This window comes from Pungitius pungitius, chromosome 12 (genome assembly GCF_949316345.1).
Source record: "Pungitius pungitius chromosome 12, fPunPun2.1, whole genome shotgun sequence".
In the NCBI taxonomy this organism is placed as follows: Eukaryota; Metazoa; Chordata; class Actinopteri; order Perciformes; family Gasterosteidae; genus Pungitius; species Pungitius pungitius.
This window is the reverse complement of record NC_084911.1, coordinates 10279347-10295250: the sequence shown is the minus strand read 5'-3', so window position 1 is coordinate 10295250 and position 15904 is coordinate 10279347. Positions and strand designations below refer to the sequence as shown.

Sequence of the window (15904 nt, the reverse complement as noted above, 5' to 3'; positions counted from 1 at the left end):
CATAACAGGTAAACAGAAGTGGCGATAAGGAGCCCGGAACGTCGCACCGGGCAGCAGCCCGCAGCTTTGGTTTCAGACCCAGAGGGACACAATGAAGCACTAAAATAAGTATAAAAAAACACTTTTTCATATGTACAAATTTTGTTTTGTTGAATTTCATAATTGTTTTATTTGAACTCTTATGCTTCTCTGGTCGGTTGTTTGTTTTATGTGAAACTCCCACGTCAAAGAGACTCAAAACGTCTTTGGGAATTTTCCTGAAAGAAATAGTGGTTAAAATACAAAGAGGTCAACTTAAATATGAATGTTGGGAATGTAGACCAATGTTGGTATTTTTAGGAGAATATTAACCACCTATTTACAGATTAAATTTATTTGAGGTATCTTAGCTCGTTTGGACTACTTTCTTCAGCTGCCAGGATGTTTTTTTTTATAGGCTGCACACAGCCGTGTCTTAAATCCCCCTTTTGTTTGCTCATTCACTGTATTCACACACTGGTTTGATTAAACTTTCATCTTGACTGATCTATTGGAGTTATACAGAGCCAAAACGGTCATTTTCCTGTCCGCAGAAAGTCCATGCCGTTTCTTTGTTCCTTTTGTGAGTTTTTTGATGGCACGGTATATACTTACACACTCAAAACTCTGACACTTATGGACAGAATTTGCGGTGCGCAGGAACAACTGAAAAATACATATTCTTCTCTTATCTGGAATCCGGTGACTGGACATAAACCCCCCCCCCCCCAAAAAAATCCTGAAACAATAAACACGAGCAGAACTAAGACCGGATTTTGAAAAGTGAGGGAGCCAAGTCCCCACATATCCTCATGCGAAACGATGGCCTTGAACACACACTTAAATGCATAGACATGCAAATGTGAACACAATCTATCCTCTGTGTATTTCCTTTCTCATCCTTCCACTCGTCCTCCCCTCCCTGCAGCTGTGCAGCCCCCTCTGTCTTTTTCGTCTCCTTCTGACTCCAATCCACCCTCCCTATCTCGCTCCATAAAAAAAGCTGCCAATCTGGCGAGTAGAAGACATAATTGCCATTATAACTGCTGTGGCCCTGCACATAACACAGTGTTCTGATTGTTCTGCAGGGGAGGAAGGGAGGGGGGATGGGGGGACACGGCCTGCTCTGTGGAGACGCCGTACAACATTATCATAGCGTGACTACAGCTCATCCACAAACAATCTCTCTCCTCTCCGCCCTCTCTCAGTATCTCTTTAATCTTTCCATTTTACACAGAGCAAACACCAGTTTCTATAGGGCTGAGAATCCATACATCGTTGCCTTTTTATAGAAACCTGTCGAGCCCTGGGTCAACACACCGCCAATAGGAAATGACAGACGGACTGAATGGAAAGTTTGCACCAAGACTGGAACGCCCAGATTGTGCGTGTGTGTGCGTGCGTGTATGTGTGTATATATGTGTGTGTGACACATGGGGTTGACGTTTTGGGAAAGTTGACCTTATTCCAGATCCAATTCCAATTTTCCTTTTCCAAAAAGCAAAAAAGGTTAAAAAAAAAACAGCGACGGGCTTCATCGCAAACACATTTCCATTGTAAATCCTGCAAATGTAACAGGGTTGAAAATGTGACAGTGACCGTGTGTGTAGAGGATGTGGGAGCAGTGATTAGCCAGAGGAAACATCTACTCCCACAATAGCAGCCTGATGTATTGGATGGGAAATGGCTTCATCACAGCACTGCATTATGAATCTTAAATTCTGCTGAAGAAAGCAGATGGGGAAGAAGCCCAACGAACGTCCCACCCAGCGAGTGAGCACTAACCGCGGTTCTGATGCTCTTACAAGCCTCACCAGGTCTCGCCAGACAGCGCTTAAGCCCTCGGCGGATTTAGGGCCGAGCTACTCTGCCACCACATGTACACGTGAATGAGAAGCTTAGAACTTTCCTCACAATTTGTAATAGTCTGGTAACAGAGTGCTTTGTTTATTTAAAGACAGATATGTTTCAAAAGGTCGGACGCTGAAACAGAGCATACAGAAAGATGTCGGAGTCTCTGGTTGTAACATTTAACGGTTACAAAATCGTCAAATGCACTCAGTGTCCCTAAAAAGATTGCCTTTAGTAAACACGAGCTCATAAAAATTCAAGCATTTCCCCGATCACCAAACGCTAACCTTCATGACAAGTAGATTTTATGGCAGAACAGTTTGTTTTAAACTGCAATTGATTGTAAAAGTGTATCTAGTAAAGTGGCGCTAGCAACACTTTCTGGAGTTTCTATCTTCCAAATGTAACTGACTCAAACTATTATATTTCATTCAACGATCACGTGTGCTCTGTGATGCGGCTTTGATTGTCCTTTTTATACAACACACAAACACAGTCATGTGAAACTAAGTGTCACATTGTGGACCCCTTGAGCCTCTGTCACACAGACCTCCTGCACAAAGACTGTAATTGGGAGAAAATATTAAGTTAGGATGTGATCGAGTCACACAGACTTCCATTGGCTTGCCACGCAGCTCATCTGAAATAAATCAAGGCTAAAACTGTTAAGACTGTTTCATTTTATTATTTATTCCCACATACCCAAACATTCACAAACACACACACACACACACACTCGGTTAAACGTGATACAGCCCCTTTGGTTCATGCAACAGCATGGTACTATCTAAAAATAAATATTGTTATGGAAAGCATTACAACAGGAAACCCCCCTCCTCCACCACAATTTGGCCAAATCCTAATCACAGATTTTCACCAGAAATTTTTAAAAGGTCAACTTATATTTTTGCTATGCTTTCGAAAGGGGAAAGAGTGAGAGGAGCGATGCAGCATCCGACGGGGCGCACTTTTAATCCGCTTGCCGGCCGGCGGTCAGCTTGTCGGCGTGGCGAGCGAAGGTCTGCGCCACAATCAGAGGAAAGACTAAAGAGGCGTCCGCGTACACCTGGGGACAAAGGACGGAGCGGTCGTGTTTGTGATGCGTTACACACTTATTACGCTAAACCGATGTGCCTGCGCCTGCTTTCCGCATTCACGCCTTTGCATTGATGCCTGCTCTTGGGCCTCAGATTAAACTCTGTGCAGACACTGCCACCTTGAGGCCAAACGTGGGCACAAACATCTTTTTTTCTGCCGCTTCAAAAGGTTGATTCTGATGTGCAATGAAATTATTTCCAACCACGTTGTCACCCCATAAAATGTATTCAAATAGAAAACATATCGGCTGTAGGTTTCATGAATGGAGGTGAATGCTCATCAGAGATGCTTTGCCTATTTTTATAAATATCTGCTAGAACATTTCTGGATCAAATCGGTACCTTCACAGGTTTGGCTTCTGATCTAATCTTGCCCCAAGATACGGCCTCGTCGGGTCTGGCTCCAGAGTCAGAGCCATCAAACTCCTGACCAGTGTTCACAAAAACCGCGTGGTTTGCGCCATTTCTCTGAAAGGAGACAGGGGGGGAAGTAAATGCAGTTACCTTCCAACACTGATGATAAACAAAATTTATTTGCAATATCTTATTTAAAGCTGATGTCACGATGAGATCTATAAAGTTAAAAAAAAGACCCCATAGTTACCATCAGATTAGCGTTGCATATGTGGTGTTTGATCAGCCCTCCCCCGAGGATGATCATTCCCGTCCTTTTGGCAAACACTGCCTGGCTGTTAATCCTGCGAATATCTGAAAGAAAGTCCACATTCATGAGCTGCAGCACAGACATGGGGAGATCTTTCCATGCTGCTTTTACCTTCGACTATGTCCAAGACCAGGCCGGGGCTCTTGTAAGAGTGGAAGTAGAGCATGTCACCCAGAGAGCCGTCCGTCAGGGCGGGACTGAACACTGGAATGTTATTCTGAAAACAGAAAATAATACAATAATCCAGTCCTGTAGGATGGATAAGGAGAATAAAAAGTCATATCAACAGTTACATCTGGGTTTTCCAGCCTAATCATAAGCCAGGTTTCAAATATTTTCATTTTGGGTGATGACCTTTGGGGATCCCTTAAGATATAATACATTACCAATGAAAAACAGGACTCACCTTGTAGGCCCAGTAGCAGACAGATTCAGTATTATTGATTTCCTTGCCGAGCCGATGGATCATTTTGGAGGGAGTCCAACGGGTGCCCTGAAAAAAAGAAAAGTCAAATATGATGTAGAAGATATTATAAAAGCAGAGATTTCTTTCGTCGAGGAGTGCCCGACTCTTACCAGAGACTCACCTGAGTGTTCTGCTCCAGCAGCAGCTGGTCGAGGATGGGCATCAGCCAGTCTTCAAACTTACAGTAGTTGTCATTGGGCACCAACAGGTTCCCTATCCTACATCCAACACAGAGGAGGAGGAGGAGGATGGAGAGATGAAGTGGATCGATGGGTGGACCCAACGTAAATAAACAACAAAAGGAATCTGACACATAAGCTGGTACTTCTAAAGAGGAGTATGATGGCCTTTGTTGTTATAAGTACACCACACTTCCTCTATTGACAGATATGTCAACAATTACATAATGCAAAGTTCCACCTCAGCGACAGTACTGCATTTTGACCTCAGGAGTCAAGACTAAACCACTTATTTTTACTCTAAGTCGATAGTATAGCTACCGCTGCATGCTGTCTACATTAATTGTGCACATGCTCCTGCTGCACCCTAAACAGCATTGTTTTCGAGAATGTGAAGTTGAGAGACGCATTGTGACAGAAGATGCCGACCTGTTGATGCCCATCTGGCGGAGATCCTTGCCGGCCAGGCTGAATTCTCCCAAGTATGTGTGAGCCAGACACTTGATTAAATCCTCCTCTATGCCTCCAGCTGTGCTCACGATAACGTCCACCTAAGACAACGTGACGATACTCTAGTCTCCCTGGTGATGGTTTGAGATTTTACCTATGATGTAACTACATTCACAAAAACGTTATCAACGTGTACCATTTTGTGCTCCACCAGGTAGCGGATGCTCTCTCGGACTCCAGAGCTGATGAGGTTTGAAGTGTAACCCAAGAAGATGGTGCAGCCCGACTTGCTGCGGTGGTCCTCCGAGTCTTTACCCTCACCCTCGTCCACAGGCTCAAGGCGCTTCTCTATCTGCGTGTGTGGAGACAGTAGACATGGATGGAATTGTTATTGGTTTCGTTATTGTTTTATGCACAGACCCTTAAGGTAAAGATGACAGTGACATGTAGAGTCTTGTAGAGCATTCTTCAGAGCAACAAGGGCGTTGTTTCAAGATTACATTCCATATAATTGGGGGTGGGAATAAGATCACACAGACAAAAATCTCAATACCGGGGCAAATGAAACACCAACTGACGGCATGGTGACTGAGGTAATGTGTATTTTTCGTGAGGCCACCTTTGGCTACACGGCTCTTCTCACCATGAGGTTAATCTCCTGAATGGCCAAACCCAAGCTGCTGGCCTGGAAGCCGGTGGTCATGTAAGAATCCAGCAGGGCCTGCAGATCCACCCCCTGGTTGAAGTCGTAGCCTTTGATCTTTGGCGTGCCCTCCGGGAGGTCGCCGCTTGCCTTGAGGACCGCCTCCATGGCAACGGTCATGCGGTGGTCCGCCATCTATACCGCAACGGCGATAAACAACACGTTAGTGAGGAGGTTATCACTGCTTAAGCAAGTAACCAGGTTTCATCTCTGTCTGCTCGGACTGAACATTTATATATTACAAGTAATGCAATAACAGAGTTTGCAGAAAACACTTAAGTAACGTTGCCAACTTACGTTAAACAATAGCGCAAAGATCTTAGCAAGGAATCAAACAACATTGTAACGTGTTATAACGTTAGTGTTAACTTGCCCATCGGCTGAATTTATTTAATTATTACCTTTAATAACAGAAAATAAACAATAATGACAACGTGGAAACATATTTTCATTCATTTTTTGCAAATGTATCAAAGACTGAGATGCTTATTTCACCCTCGATTCGGGCAATGTGTTATGTTGTTAGCTAGCTAGCAGACGAGCTAACTGTGAGTTGTCTTTTTTCGCTGACTTTAGTTTCGGTTAAACATTTAAAGAAACTAAATTCACCTACCTGAAACGACGTCTGCTGGTGTGTGTGATGCTTGTAGAGTAGTAGGCTGTTAACGGGCACAATAAACACACCAACTGAAGACTTGCATCACTGTCAGAGACGCATGGGTCGTCTTTCCAGCCAAACAGGTTGCCTCAACGGAAAGCGCCAAGGGACAAACAGGGCCAGCCTGAGGGCTGCACACTAGTTTCTGATTATACACGCGAACAGTTTGTCTTATCATAAGTAAGTGAACACATGTCGTTAGTTAACTAGATTTTAAGTTAGTTCTTGATACTTTTTTCTTTTTCATTTTTTATACCTTTCTTGATATTTCGCATTTAAGTTTAGTTAACCTGGAAAATAAGTACCCAGGATTGTACTACATTTATTTATTATTTATTTATCCTTGTGAGGGATGGTTTTAGTCACACCTTTAGATTATTATGCATTTCTTTATTGAGCTGGAAAAAGCCCCTCTAAAGTCAACAATAGCCGACTGTTTTAAAAAAACGGTTTAAAGCACATTTGGTGTCTACAAAGGACACAGAAACACATTTATCAAATAAATAAAAAGTAATAATAATATTGTTTCTTTACTTTTACATATTTATTTTTACAAGCAGCCATTGACATGATGAAGGGCCACCATTCTATTATTGCATAAACACCTTTTGATTTACAAAGCCAGCAGCCTTTTGTAAAAAGCAGGCACACAGTGTGGCTTTAGGGCAGATAGCATATGTGAAGCAGAAAGCCAATCATCTTTTCATCAGCCGTGGCTGTGTGAAGTAGTGTGTGCTGTTTGTGACATTTCCCGAACTGAGCTGTATGACCTTTTATATCACAGAGCCTTTGAACTACCCCCACCAGAGGATAAAACAGGGTGCAGAGGTGAAAGCAAAGGCAGGTGCCTCTCTGACTCTTTTGGATTTGGCCAAATAACTGCTGCTCCTTTTGGTTTCGATGGATATTGAGTCAACGTGGCATGCCCTTTGTTGAGTCTTTATACCGAAGGCAAAGTCAGGAAAGATGTGCAGCAGCAACAGTGTTATTCAGGTCCAAAAGCTGGTGGATCAACTTCGGGTGGAAGCGGACAAGGAGCGAGTAAAGGTATGTAAGAATTTCAATAATCTGTTTACTGCATGCCTGCTGCAGCTTCCTCAGGTAACTGAACATCAAGACATTACACGAGTTGTTTGAAAGGGTCTAGTAGCGACCCGCTATACGTCTTCTTATTAACATCCAAATATCACATAGTGATTTACATGATTATATCATCAAAGCCACCCACTCCACCTTCTGTCCCAGCAGATCTCGCTGACTGCAGCGGACTTGGTCCGGTACTGCCAGGAGCAAAGGCGCCATGACCCGCTGCTCGCCGGCATCGCAGCCTCGTCCAATCCTTTCAAAGATAAGAAGAGCTGCGTGCTGCTGTGACGTTCCTGAGACGGGCCGAGGACACGGACACCTCCTCCGGGCGTACGACCCAAAGAGAAATATAAAGTTCTTAGAGAGGCCATTTGTCTTCTGCCTACCACTGAGATAGTGCTTCTGCCTTGCTTAACGCCTTCTATTCAAAAACATAGTTGAGGAAGAAATGAATTGTTTGCCTTTTTACAAAGTTGTTGTTGTTACATTGAAAGGCTTTGTTTTACGTTGCTTCTTTACATGACAAAATACATTTTGTAAGAGGGTTTGATTTCAACCTTCTGATCGTAAGGCATTACTTGAGTCACCTGACTGAAGTAAACTTTGACATTTTAACAGCAGCTTTGTCAAAACATCGAGATGATTGATGATATCTCCCCTCAGGGCGGCGAACCCATTCAGCTGAGAAATCAGAAGCTAGATTCTCCAGCTATTTAAGGACCACTTTTGTGGGAGGAGGCTTTCAACGTGTTTTGCCAGGTATGGTGTGTCATAGTTAAATTAATCCAAGCAATTAAATTGTTGTTTTTAACAAACACAAACTCCCCACACACACACACACACACACACACACACACACACACACACACACGATATTGATACGCACTGAGGAGGTGTGTTCAAATAAACAGCTTTAGTTACAATTGGTGTGCCACACAGGGTTCAGATACAAGTATTTTACTACATAAAGTAAGTAATGCCTTAAGTACAATGTCAGTAGCCAATGTCAGTGAATTTGCAAGCATGTAATTGCTGTAAACTATTTTCCACACTGTTTGGACAATTAAAAGAGAAGGAACAAACGTTTTCAAACCTGTATCTTGATATGAGAGAAAGTTTCCGCTAAACACATTTACTGTGTTTAATTATGGGTTCTTTATGTTTGTAAAGGAATATCTTAACACGATCTAACATGGTATTAAAAAAAACAAAAGGCTTGAGGGCTTTTTGCTGAGCCTTCACAGGAGACCTGAATCTTAGCGCTTCACCTCTATCAGGAATTTTGCAACATCACAACCTAAATATAATAAGGATTTTTACAGATGCAATGGTTTGTTAGTGCAGAAAATAAAAGCAGTTTTTTGTCCAGTTGTAACACATAAGACTCAACTGTGTCTTTTTGCAGTTGGACAGCCTGCAAAGTGTTTTTTTTTGTACTTCCAAATGCTTCAGGTCTTGGTCTTTCATTTTCTGGGCCGCCAGATATCCACGTTCACGTCCCCTGGAGCTACGGCAAGGACTCCAGCCTCCACACTCAGCTGACAGTTGAGGGCAGACCGGTGGAGCAGGGTGGAGACACGGGCAGAAAAAAATAGAAAATGAGAAATGAGAGTGAGCCTGGTTTAGTTAACTTAGAAAAACACAGACATCTTATACGGTTTTAAAAATGACTGTACTTAAGCTCAAATTGTATTCCCCATTTCAAATTCATGTTGTTCATTTGCTCATAAAAGTTAGATGGCCAGTAAAATAAAAACGAATCTGGGTGTAGTTCAATGTACAATATCAGCTTTAAAAGGGTGAACATAGTGGTACAAAGCACTAACCCCATTAACTCCTGCAAGGTGACGCAGCGTGCAAAGTGTCCTCGGAGGAGCACAAGGGATATGTACCTGCAATACAGACATTAAATCACAGCTAGACAAGACTGTTCTGCGGCAGAGTGAGTGCAACTAACTCAAAGAGGACCACCCTCGTCCTACCTTGACAGTGCGGTCGGACGAGCCGGTGTAGAGGCTTCCAGCGGACCGGTGGATGCCGGTGACCAGAGCCGTGTGTCCCACGTCAAACTGGGACAGAGGCTTCAAAGTCCCCGCCTGCATTGAAAAGGAGTGGAGCATGCCGCTGTTGTCTCCCCCCCACACTTCAGAACCACTGTAGCTCATAGACAGCAGATATGAGCTCAGCTAGAAACAAAAGGGTATGTCGGAGTTAGTCAACAAAACGGGATGAGCGTCACAACAAGCTTGTGTGCTCGCGGGTACCCGGATTTTCTTCAAGCCCTTGGCTGCCCTCCGGTCGTAGACCACCACGGTGCAGTCTTTACTCCCAGAGATGATGTACTTGTCATCCGCAGCGAGGCACATTACGGCGTTACCGTGGAGACGGAGGCTTTTCACCAGGGGTTCAGCAGCTGTAGACAAAGACAGGTCATGAACAACCTTTAGAAGCCAACAGATTGGTCTTCCAAATTTGGCGAACTGCTGTCAAAAAGAAATGGGATTTAAAAGCGAGGTCATGCGTCAAATCTGTTAAACTGCAAACTCGGTTATTGAATTGAGATGCAGATGACGTTCCAATCACCCTCACCTCTGGTGTCATACATGCTGATCCTTCGGTCAAACGTTCCAGCCAGCAATACGTCGGTCTGAAAGGACAAGCAGTGGACGGCGGCCCCGGACTTGATCAGGCCTCTCTCGGCCCCACCAGCCTGTAGGTCCCACAGCCTCACCGTGCTGTCGAAGCCCCCCGAAGCCAACAGCGGGCCCTGAGATGCCAGGCACCAGACCCAGCCCCGATGAGTGCTGAAGTCCCCCCGTCCTCCCAACGTGTGCAGCAGTGTGCCGCCAGCGCTCGTCTGTAGATCCCACAGTTTGACGTTCCAGTCTCGAGAGCCTGTGGCACAAACTGCCCCCTCTCCACCAACGAGGAGGACCGAGTTGACCGGGGCAATGTGGTCTGAAGGAAGGGTGATGCACTCCAGCGCTGGGGTCGGGCTCGGGCTTCTGAGGGGTTGACGTTCCTCCATTTCTAATTGTCTTGCATTTCCCCTATTCCTGGGGTTTGCTTGGTGATGTACAGCACCATCTTGCCCTTCATTAGCCCCAAATACCATCATGTGGTCCCTTTCTTCTTCCATTAGGGCATCTGCATCATCAATCCCTCTTCCTTCCAACCCCTCTCTTAATCTTGCCAGTTGGTCCCCGCCTACATTAGGCTGCGTGTCGTCATCCTCACCTTCCATTGCCAAATCCATTCCTTCGTCGGCGCCATTCGCAGCCTCCTGCGCTACCACTCCCACCCGTTCTACCCCACCCTCTCTACCATCTTCCTGTCCCCCTGCAAGGGGCTCCTCGTAAAGCCCCGCCCTTTCCTGCAGTCTCACTTTTTCCCTTGCCTCCTCATCCTCTTTGGTCTGTATGGCAACAACTTGCGCTTGGCCTGTCCAGCAGGTTATGAGCTGCTCCATCTCCAGGCAAGCAGACGGCCAGTCAAAGTTCTCCTTGGGCCCAACTGGGAAACCAATTCTTGATCCTATCAGTCTGTGTGCCCGAAGCTGCCAAGCAGTGATGTCCTTACCCACATTACCCAATGCATGACAGACCTAAACAGAGTAGGAAGTAGGAAATGTTTATTATGGAATGCACATGCCTAAAAGTATTATTTTAGTATTACATGTAGAAAGCATGAGATTTAGAAAATTTAGAAATTAGCAAAAGAAATGGCTGAAAGAAATGTTCTCAATTCATTCTAGGAAGAATCTTTGAAACGGACCTTTGGCAGCACAGTGATGACACACTGAGCAGGAAGGTGTGAGGCAATTTGCGTGACCATTTCCCATGGCAACGACAACAAGCCACTGGCCTCAGCAGAGGGGCTAATGTCTGCAGATGATGGGAGACCAGCAGGCGGAAGACTGGATCACATGTAAAGATAATGACTCGTTAATATGATATTGTTGTGACATATGAAGAGCCAGTTCAGTGTGAGACAGTCTCACCCTCGCAGGTCGGGTACAGAAGCTTCAATACCGGGAGATTTCACGGGGTCAGGAGACGGTCCGCCCTGGTCACCGTTCTTCCCCACTTCCGGTTCATGCACGTTGACCCTAAACTCAGACATCATCACGTCGTCCACTCCCGGCGCGCGACGATCACTCACTCGGAGCCGACATCACTTTGAACATTCCTCGATTTCGTATCGTCGGCTGTATTTTACACGTCCAAGCTGAAATATTGTCACGATGAGACTTGGTAGACACTATGACGTTACGCCGTCAGCCTTTCGCTTGGCGTCAGCTAACGTGACGTACCTTGATGACGTTGGAATCTATGCACAAACAATGCCTGAAGAGACGTTAAACGTTAGCTAACGTTATCCCGGGAAATACAATCCTTCTGTTTGTGGCTTTAAAATATGCGGTTGGCGTTCATTCAATTAAACGCTCGTTGCAAAGAGAGAAAATACTAACTTTAACGGGCGGTACAGCTGGTTAACGGCTGAAGTCCAAAACGTTACATAAACACTTCCGGTTCCGGTGTAGATAAACAGTTCATCGTTTGTCGTTGAGTGTTTCTGTTATTACTGTTTACGTTTACAATGGTGCATACACTCCCGTCGGAGAATGGAGATGTGTTAATGTTAAATGTCTGTGTTTAAAAAAAAAACATTTAAACAGAAAAGCTTTTGAAGATTTTTTTTCGGTGCGATGATGGAATAATTTAGGTTTCACTTGAATAATGATTAAAACGTATTGCGTATGGATGAAGGATCTATTGGCCCACGGGAGGATTTTAAAAATCCGAAATGCTCATATCATAAATAACCTTTCATATTACTTTGTGTAGTGGGCATTTGTCCTACGTATCCTTGATCAAAGGGCCACTGATGCACCTAGTTCGACTTCTTTTACGCAGAAAAGGAGTGTTGTCCAGGCGGTGTTTTCTTGTTTCTTGTTTATTTTTAATCAAAATTCCACCAAAAAATATAACATAAAATGAGCTGCTTTCATATGCAGTTCCTATACACTGTCTAACTGTTAACCGTTTCACTGCTGTAACTGGTAAAAACGTATTCGTCACCCCGGTGCACACTGGTCCCACCTGGCTATGCCCCTAAGTAACTTCCAGGTGCCCACAGCATTACCCAATTATTGATCCAGCTACCCAAACAATTAAGAAAAATATATTTAAAGAATATATAACTAAATTATAGCTCCTACACTTTGTAAAACTTGATGTCTACTTGCACAGGTTATATGCCTGCTCTGATATTACCCAAGTAAAATGCGTAAATATACTTACAAAATATTATTGTGGCATCACAGTGGAAGGGGGACTGGTTACCTTCCAAAGTGGAATACAGCTGCAGCAGAATTTTGAAACAGACACTCAATTTTGTAAAATCACAAGGCACAAGACACAGAATTAACAGTAGTAATTAAACAGACTACAATACCAAAATACAATTAACAATTCATTAAATCCTTTCTGCTGGAAACATAGAAAGTCAATAAAGGCCCTTCACAGTAGCCATAAAGGATTGATGGAGAAAAGGTTGGCGACATTTTCAGGTCTCTTTCATGTAGGTAGATAACTGTAGGGATCGCTGGCGGAGGAGTTCCTGTCGGTCTGTGAAGTCACTCAGTCCACAAACACCTCTCACCCAACAGGAGGGACCTGTCGCTGGTTTCAAAGCCGGAAAATAAGGTTCAGCCTCTTTCAATATCAGGAACAGCTCCAACAATTCTAGTTGTCCTCATGTCAGTCAACAGCGTGCATATGTTGATCAGCCCTGTGTCTAACTTGCTTGCAGCTTTACAAAATCGAAAGGAAAAAAGATGTTCTTTGCAACCCGATCACGTTTAGAAGCGTTTTCTTCCTGGTTAAATGTCCTTCCTTTCCATTTAATACAAGTCACTATTCTAATCTAAAGAATAGTCCATGTTTTAGGACTCAATTATTTAAATAATTAAATTATAGAGGTCATTACAAATAAGTTAAATGAGTTTCCCATTTAAATCTTTACATGCGACAGGTTGAAAAGGTGTATATTTATGAATTTATAGGAATCATGTACTGCAGGCAAAGCAACAGAACCAGCCATCAGGCCTTTTCGTTTCGTGCTCATTCTCCTGTCACCATTTCAACCTGCGGAGATGTCAGACCACACCTGCAAACTCAGGATGGGTTGAAAAGGTGACGTTCTTTTTCGGAGAAAAATGTTGTACAATGGTGAGAGAAATCCAACTCAACTGGTTCTCATTGCTACAGAACTTTGAAAAAGCAGAAATTTGTGGGGAAACATTGATAGGCGAAATACAATTGTTCAACATAGATCAGTGAAGCTAGATAAGACGCCATCGGTACTCGCTCCGTGTGGCGATGGATATATTCAGTGGAGACTTGTTACGTCCCCTGTTCTGTGTATCGGTTGGTGGGTGTGTTCTGTTTTGTGTGTGTGTGTGTGTGTGTGTGTGTGTGTGTGTGTGTGTGTGTGTGTGTGTGTGTGTGTGTGTGTGTGTGTGTGTGTGTGTGTGTGTGTGTGTGTGTGTGTGTGTGTGTGTGTGTGTGTGTGTGTGTGTGTGTGTGTGTGTGTGTGTGTGTGTGTGTGTGTGTGTGTGTGTGTGTGTGCGCATACAGGTGGTACTGATCATCCATGATCTCCATTCATCTTGACTCCACCCCCGTTCGTTACCCGGTTCAGCTGTTTTCACTCATCTCCAATCCCATCATGCCCTTCTGTCAGTATATGTACCCCTGTGTTTGTTTCACCTGAGTGGGTGGCACTCTGGTTGTGTATACGTGTATACGTGAGTGCTGGTTGATGGTATAATATTTGTATTTCTGGTGATTTGATATAAGTGTGTATGCAATTAATACGTGTTGTTTGTTTCTTTGTTATCTTTATTACAGGGGGGGGTGAGGAGTAGTTTAGCCCTGCTCCGGAGTTTACATACCTGCACATAGTGTTACTCCCCTGTCTAACAACACTAGCTACACCTGGCTGGGCCACCCAATGTAAGTTTTGTTAGGGCGCCTTGGTAGTGTGCCAGTTAGGTTGTGGTTTTGTTGGGAGATAGGACAGGTAAGGGGGTGGGAAGCATTTTGTTCTTTTCGTTGCTTTGGTACCGCCAGCTTTCCTCATTTCCCCTGTTAACAGCGCTATAAATAAAAACAAGCCTGTTAACCTCAACTTCAAGCTCACGGCTATTTCTTGCACCTTCAACACCACACGCTGTTTATTGGCCACAGGACGCCGTCAGGCAGTGGCGTGGACCCCACTCCCCTCCTGGGGAGGCAGAACGTAACAAGCCTAGACTCAAAATCACATTTGTAAGGATTATACCAGACCACGACCCAGTCCTTTTTTCAGAGACTTCTGGGCCTGGTGCTGCAGTGACAAATGTGCTACATTACTTTGAATGGCTTTAACTCGTTGGCCGCAGATCTACATCTGTATGCATCATTTGCCTGTGGTGGCATTAACAGGACCAGAGTGGCTGTGAAACCCAAATTAAGTTAAATTATTATGATGGCAGATACATGTCAAATAGTGAAAATTGAAAATAAAAAAAATAAAAAAATACAACTGCGAGTGCTCATTTCCAAAAATGACTGCTCACCCATCTAATGCTTCCACGTTACCAGAGCTATTTCAAGTGGTTGAAGTATCCACATCCTTTAAGTTAAGCAACAAAACTACAATGTAAAAATACTTTGATTCAGACCAATCAGGAACCAATTTTAAACGAGTAGCATCTGGCTAGCACAAGTACAGCAGCATGTGTCTCAGAGATTGCATCTCCAAACACCTTCACAAGTTTGGCTTCTGGTCTGATCTTCCACCAGGTCACAGCCTCATCGGGTCTGGCCCCCGAGTCACAGCCGTTAACTCCTGAGCCATATTAACGTACACTGCATAGTCAGCTCCATCCCTCTGGAGGGATACAATGCATCTATTTAAGATGGGTAGAACCAAACGGGTCGTTGTGAAAAACAAAAAAGCTGAACTGGCATTCAGAAAACCACTTGCAGGACATATTCAGGTCTCTTTTATGTAGGTAGATGATAACTGTATGGATCGCTGGCGGAGGAGTTCCTGTCGGTCTGTGAAGTCACTCAGTCCACAAACACCTCTCACCCAACAGGAGGGACCGGTCGCTGGTTTCAAAGCTGGAGAATCAGGTTCAGCTCCAACAATTCTACTCAGTTGTCCTCATGTCAGTCAACAGCGTGCATATGTTGATCAGCAAAGCCGATTCAAAAGTGTCTTTGCAAACAGAAGTAAACAAAAGGTCCTAACAGCTTAAATTGTTTTAATGATGCCTCAGATTTATGAGGCGCTGTTGGCGGTATAATGCATGCTTCAGCATCATTGTACCTAACTTGAACTATCTGCTTGCGGCTTTACAAAATCTAAAAGAAGGCTGTCCTTTCCAGCCTGATCACATGTTTAGAAGTGTTTTCTTCCTGGTTAAAGAGCTTTCCTTTCCACTTAATACAAGTCACCATGGTAATCTTAAGAATAGTCCATGTTTAAAGGACTTTATTTTTAAACTTCGAGGTCATTACAAATAAATTAAATGTGCTTCCCATTTATATCATTACAACAAGCAACAGGCGCATGAGTTAAAAAGCTAACATGGATGGAGAAAAAAACCCAACTAGTTTTCACTATTCCTGAACTTGAATAGATAGATATTTGTTTTTAGCTGATCACAATAAAACAGA

General features: G+C 43.9%; 3 protein-coding genes across 3 annotated transcripts; 1 reads left to right on the top strand and 2 right to left on the bottom strand.

Moving 5' to 3' along the window:
- Positions 1–2517: 2517 nt before the first annotated feature.
- On the bottom strand, positions 2518–6208 carry dhps (deoxyhypusine synthase). Its single transcript, XM_037477568.2, has 10 exons — positions 6042–6208; positions 5369–5563; positions 4922–5077; positions 4705–4826; positions 4218–4314; positions 4037–4123; positions 3742–3847; positions 3571–3674; positions 3309–3434; positions 2518–2935 (listed from the first exon to the last, which is right to left on the bottom strand). The coding sequence occupies exons 2-10, from the start codon at positions 5561–5563 to the stop codon at positions 2840–2842; spliced, it is 1089 nt and encodes a 362-aa protein (XP_037333465.2). The 5' UTR covers positions 6042–6208; the 3' UTR covers positions 2518–2839.
- A 494-nt stretch (positions 6209–6702) lies between these two features.
- LOC119220808 (guanine nucleotide-binding protein G(I)/G(S)/G(O) subunit gamma-7-like) lies at positions 6703–7774 on the top strand. Its single transcript, XM_037477060.2, has 2 exons — positions 6703–7133; positions 7335–7774. Exons 1-2 carry the CDS (start codon positions 7053–7055, stop codon positions 7458–7460), a joined length of 207 nt encoding a protein of 68 aa, XP_037332957.1. The 5' UTR covers positions 6703–7052; the 3' UTR covers positions 7461–7774.
- A 292-nt stretch (positions 7775–8066) lies between these two features.
- Positions 8067–11721, bottom strand: fbxw9 (F-box and WD repeat domain containing 9). The gene is made up of 8 exons (XM_037477059.2): positions 11485–11721; positions 11173–11399; positions 10947–11088; positions 9762–10776; positions 9437–9585; positions 9155–9358; positions 8999–9064; positions 8067–8710 (listed from the first exon to the last, which is right to left on the bottom strand). The coding sequence occupies exons 2-8, from the start codon at positions 11295–11297 to the stop codon at positions 8636–8638; spliced, it is 1776 nt and encodes a 591-aa protein (XP_037332956.2). The 5' UTR covers positions 11298–11399; positions 11485–11721; the 3' UTR covers positions 8067–8635.
- Positions 11722–15904: the final 4183 nt, after the last annotated feature.

What these genes read in the sequence shown, in the direction of transcription:
- fbxw9 (XM_037477059.2), bottom strand. Translation starts at nt 11,297, where the DNA reads ATGATGTCTGAGTTTAGGGTCAACGTGCATGAACCGGAAGTGGGGAAG. An exon ending in AGGGCTTGAAGAAAATCCGG is followed by an intron (nt 9,359 to 9,436) that starts GTACCCGCGAGC and finishes TTTTGTTTCTAG; the next exon opens with CTGAGCTCATATCTGCTGTC. An exon ending in CGTCCGACCGCACTGTCAAG is followed by an intron (nt 9,065 to 9,154) that starts GTAGGACGAGGG and finishes TCTGTATTGCAG; the next exon opens with GTACATATCCCTTGTGCTCC.
- LOC119220808 (XM_037477060.2), top strand. Translation starts at nt 7,053, where the DNA reads ATGTGCAGCAGCAACAGTGTTATTCAGGTCCAAAAGCTGGTGGATCAA. An exon ending in CGGACAAGGAGCGAGTAAAG is followed by an intron (nt 7,134 to 7,334) that starts GTATGTAAGAAT and finishes CTGTCCCAGCAG; the next exon opens with ATCTCGCTGACTGCAGCGGA.
- dhps (XM_037477568.2), bottom strand. Translation starts at nt 5,563, where the DNA reads ATGGCGGACCACCGCATGACCGTTGCCATGGAGGCGGTCCTCAAGGCA. An exon ending in TTCAGGAGATTAACCTCATG is followed by an intron (nt 5,078 to 5,368) that starts GTGAGAAGAGCC and finishes CCACACACGCAG; the next exon opens with ATAGAGAAGCGCCTTGAGCC. An exon ending in TATGCAACGCTAATCTGATG is followed by an intron (nt 3,435 to 3,570) that starts GTAACTATGGGG and finishes GTCTCCTTTCAG; the next exon opens with AGAAATGGCGCAAACCACGC.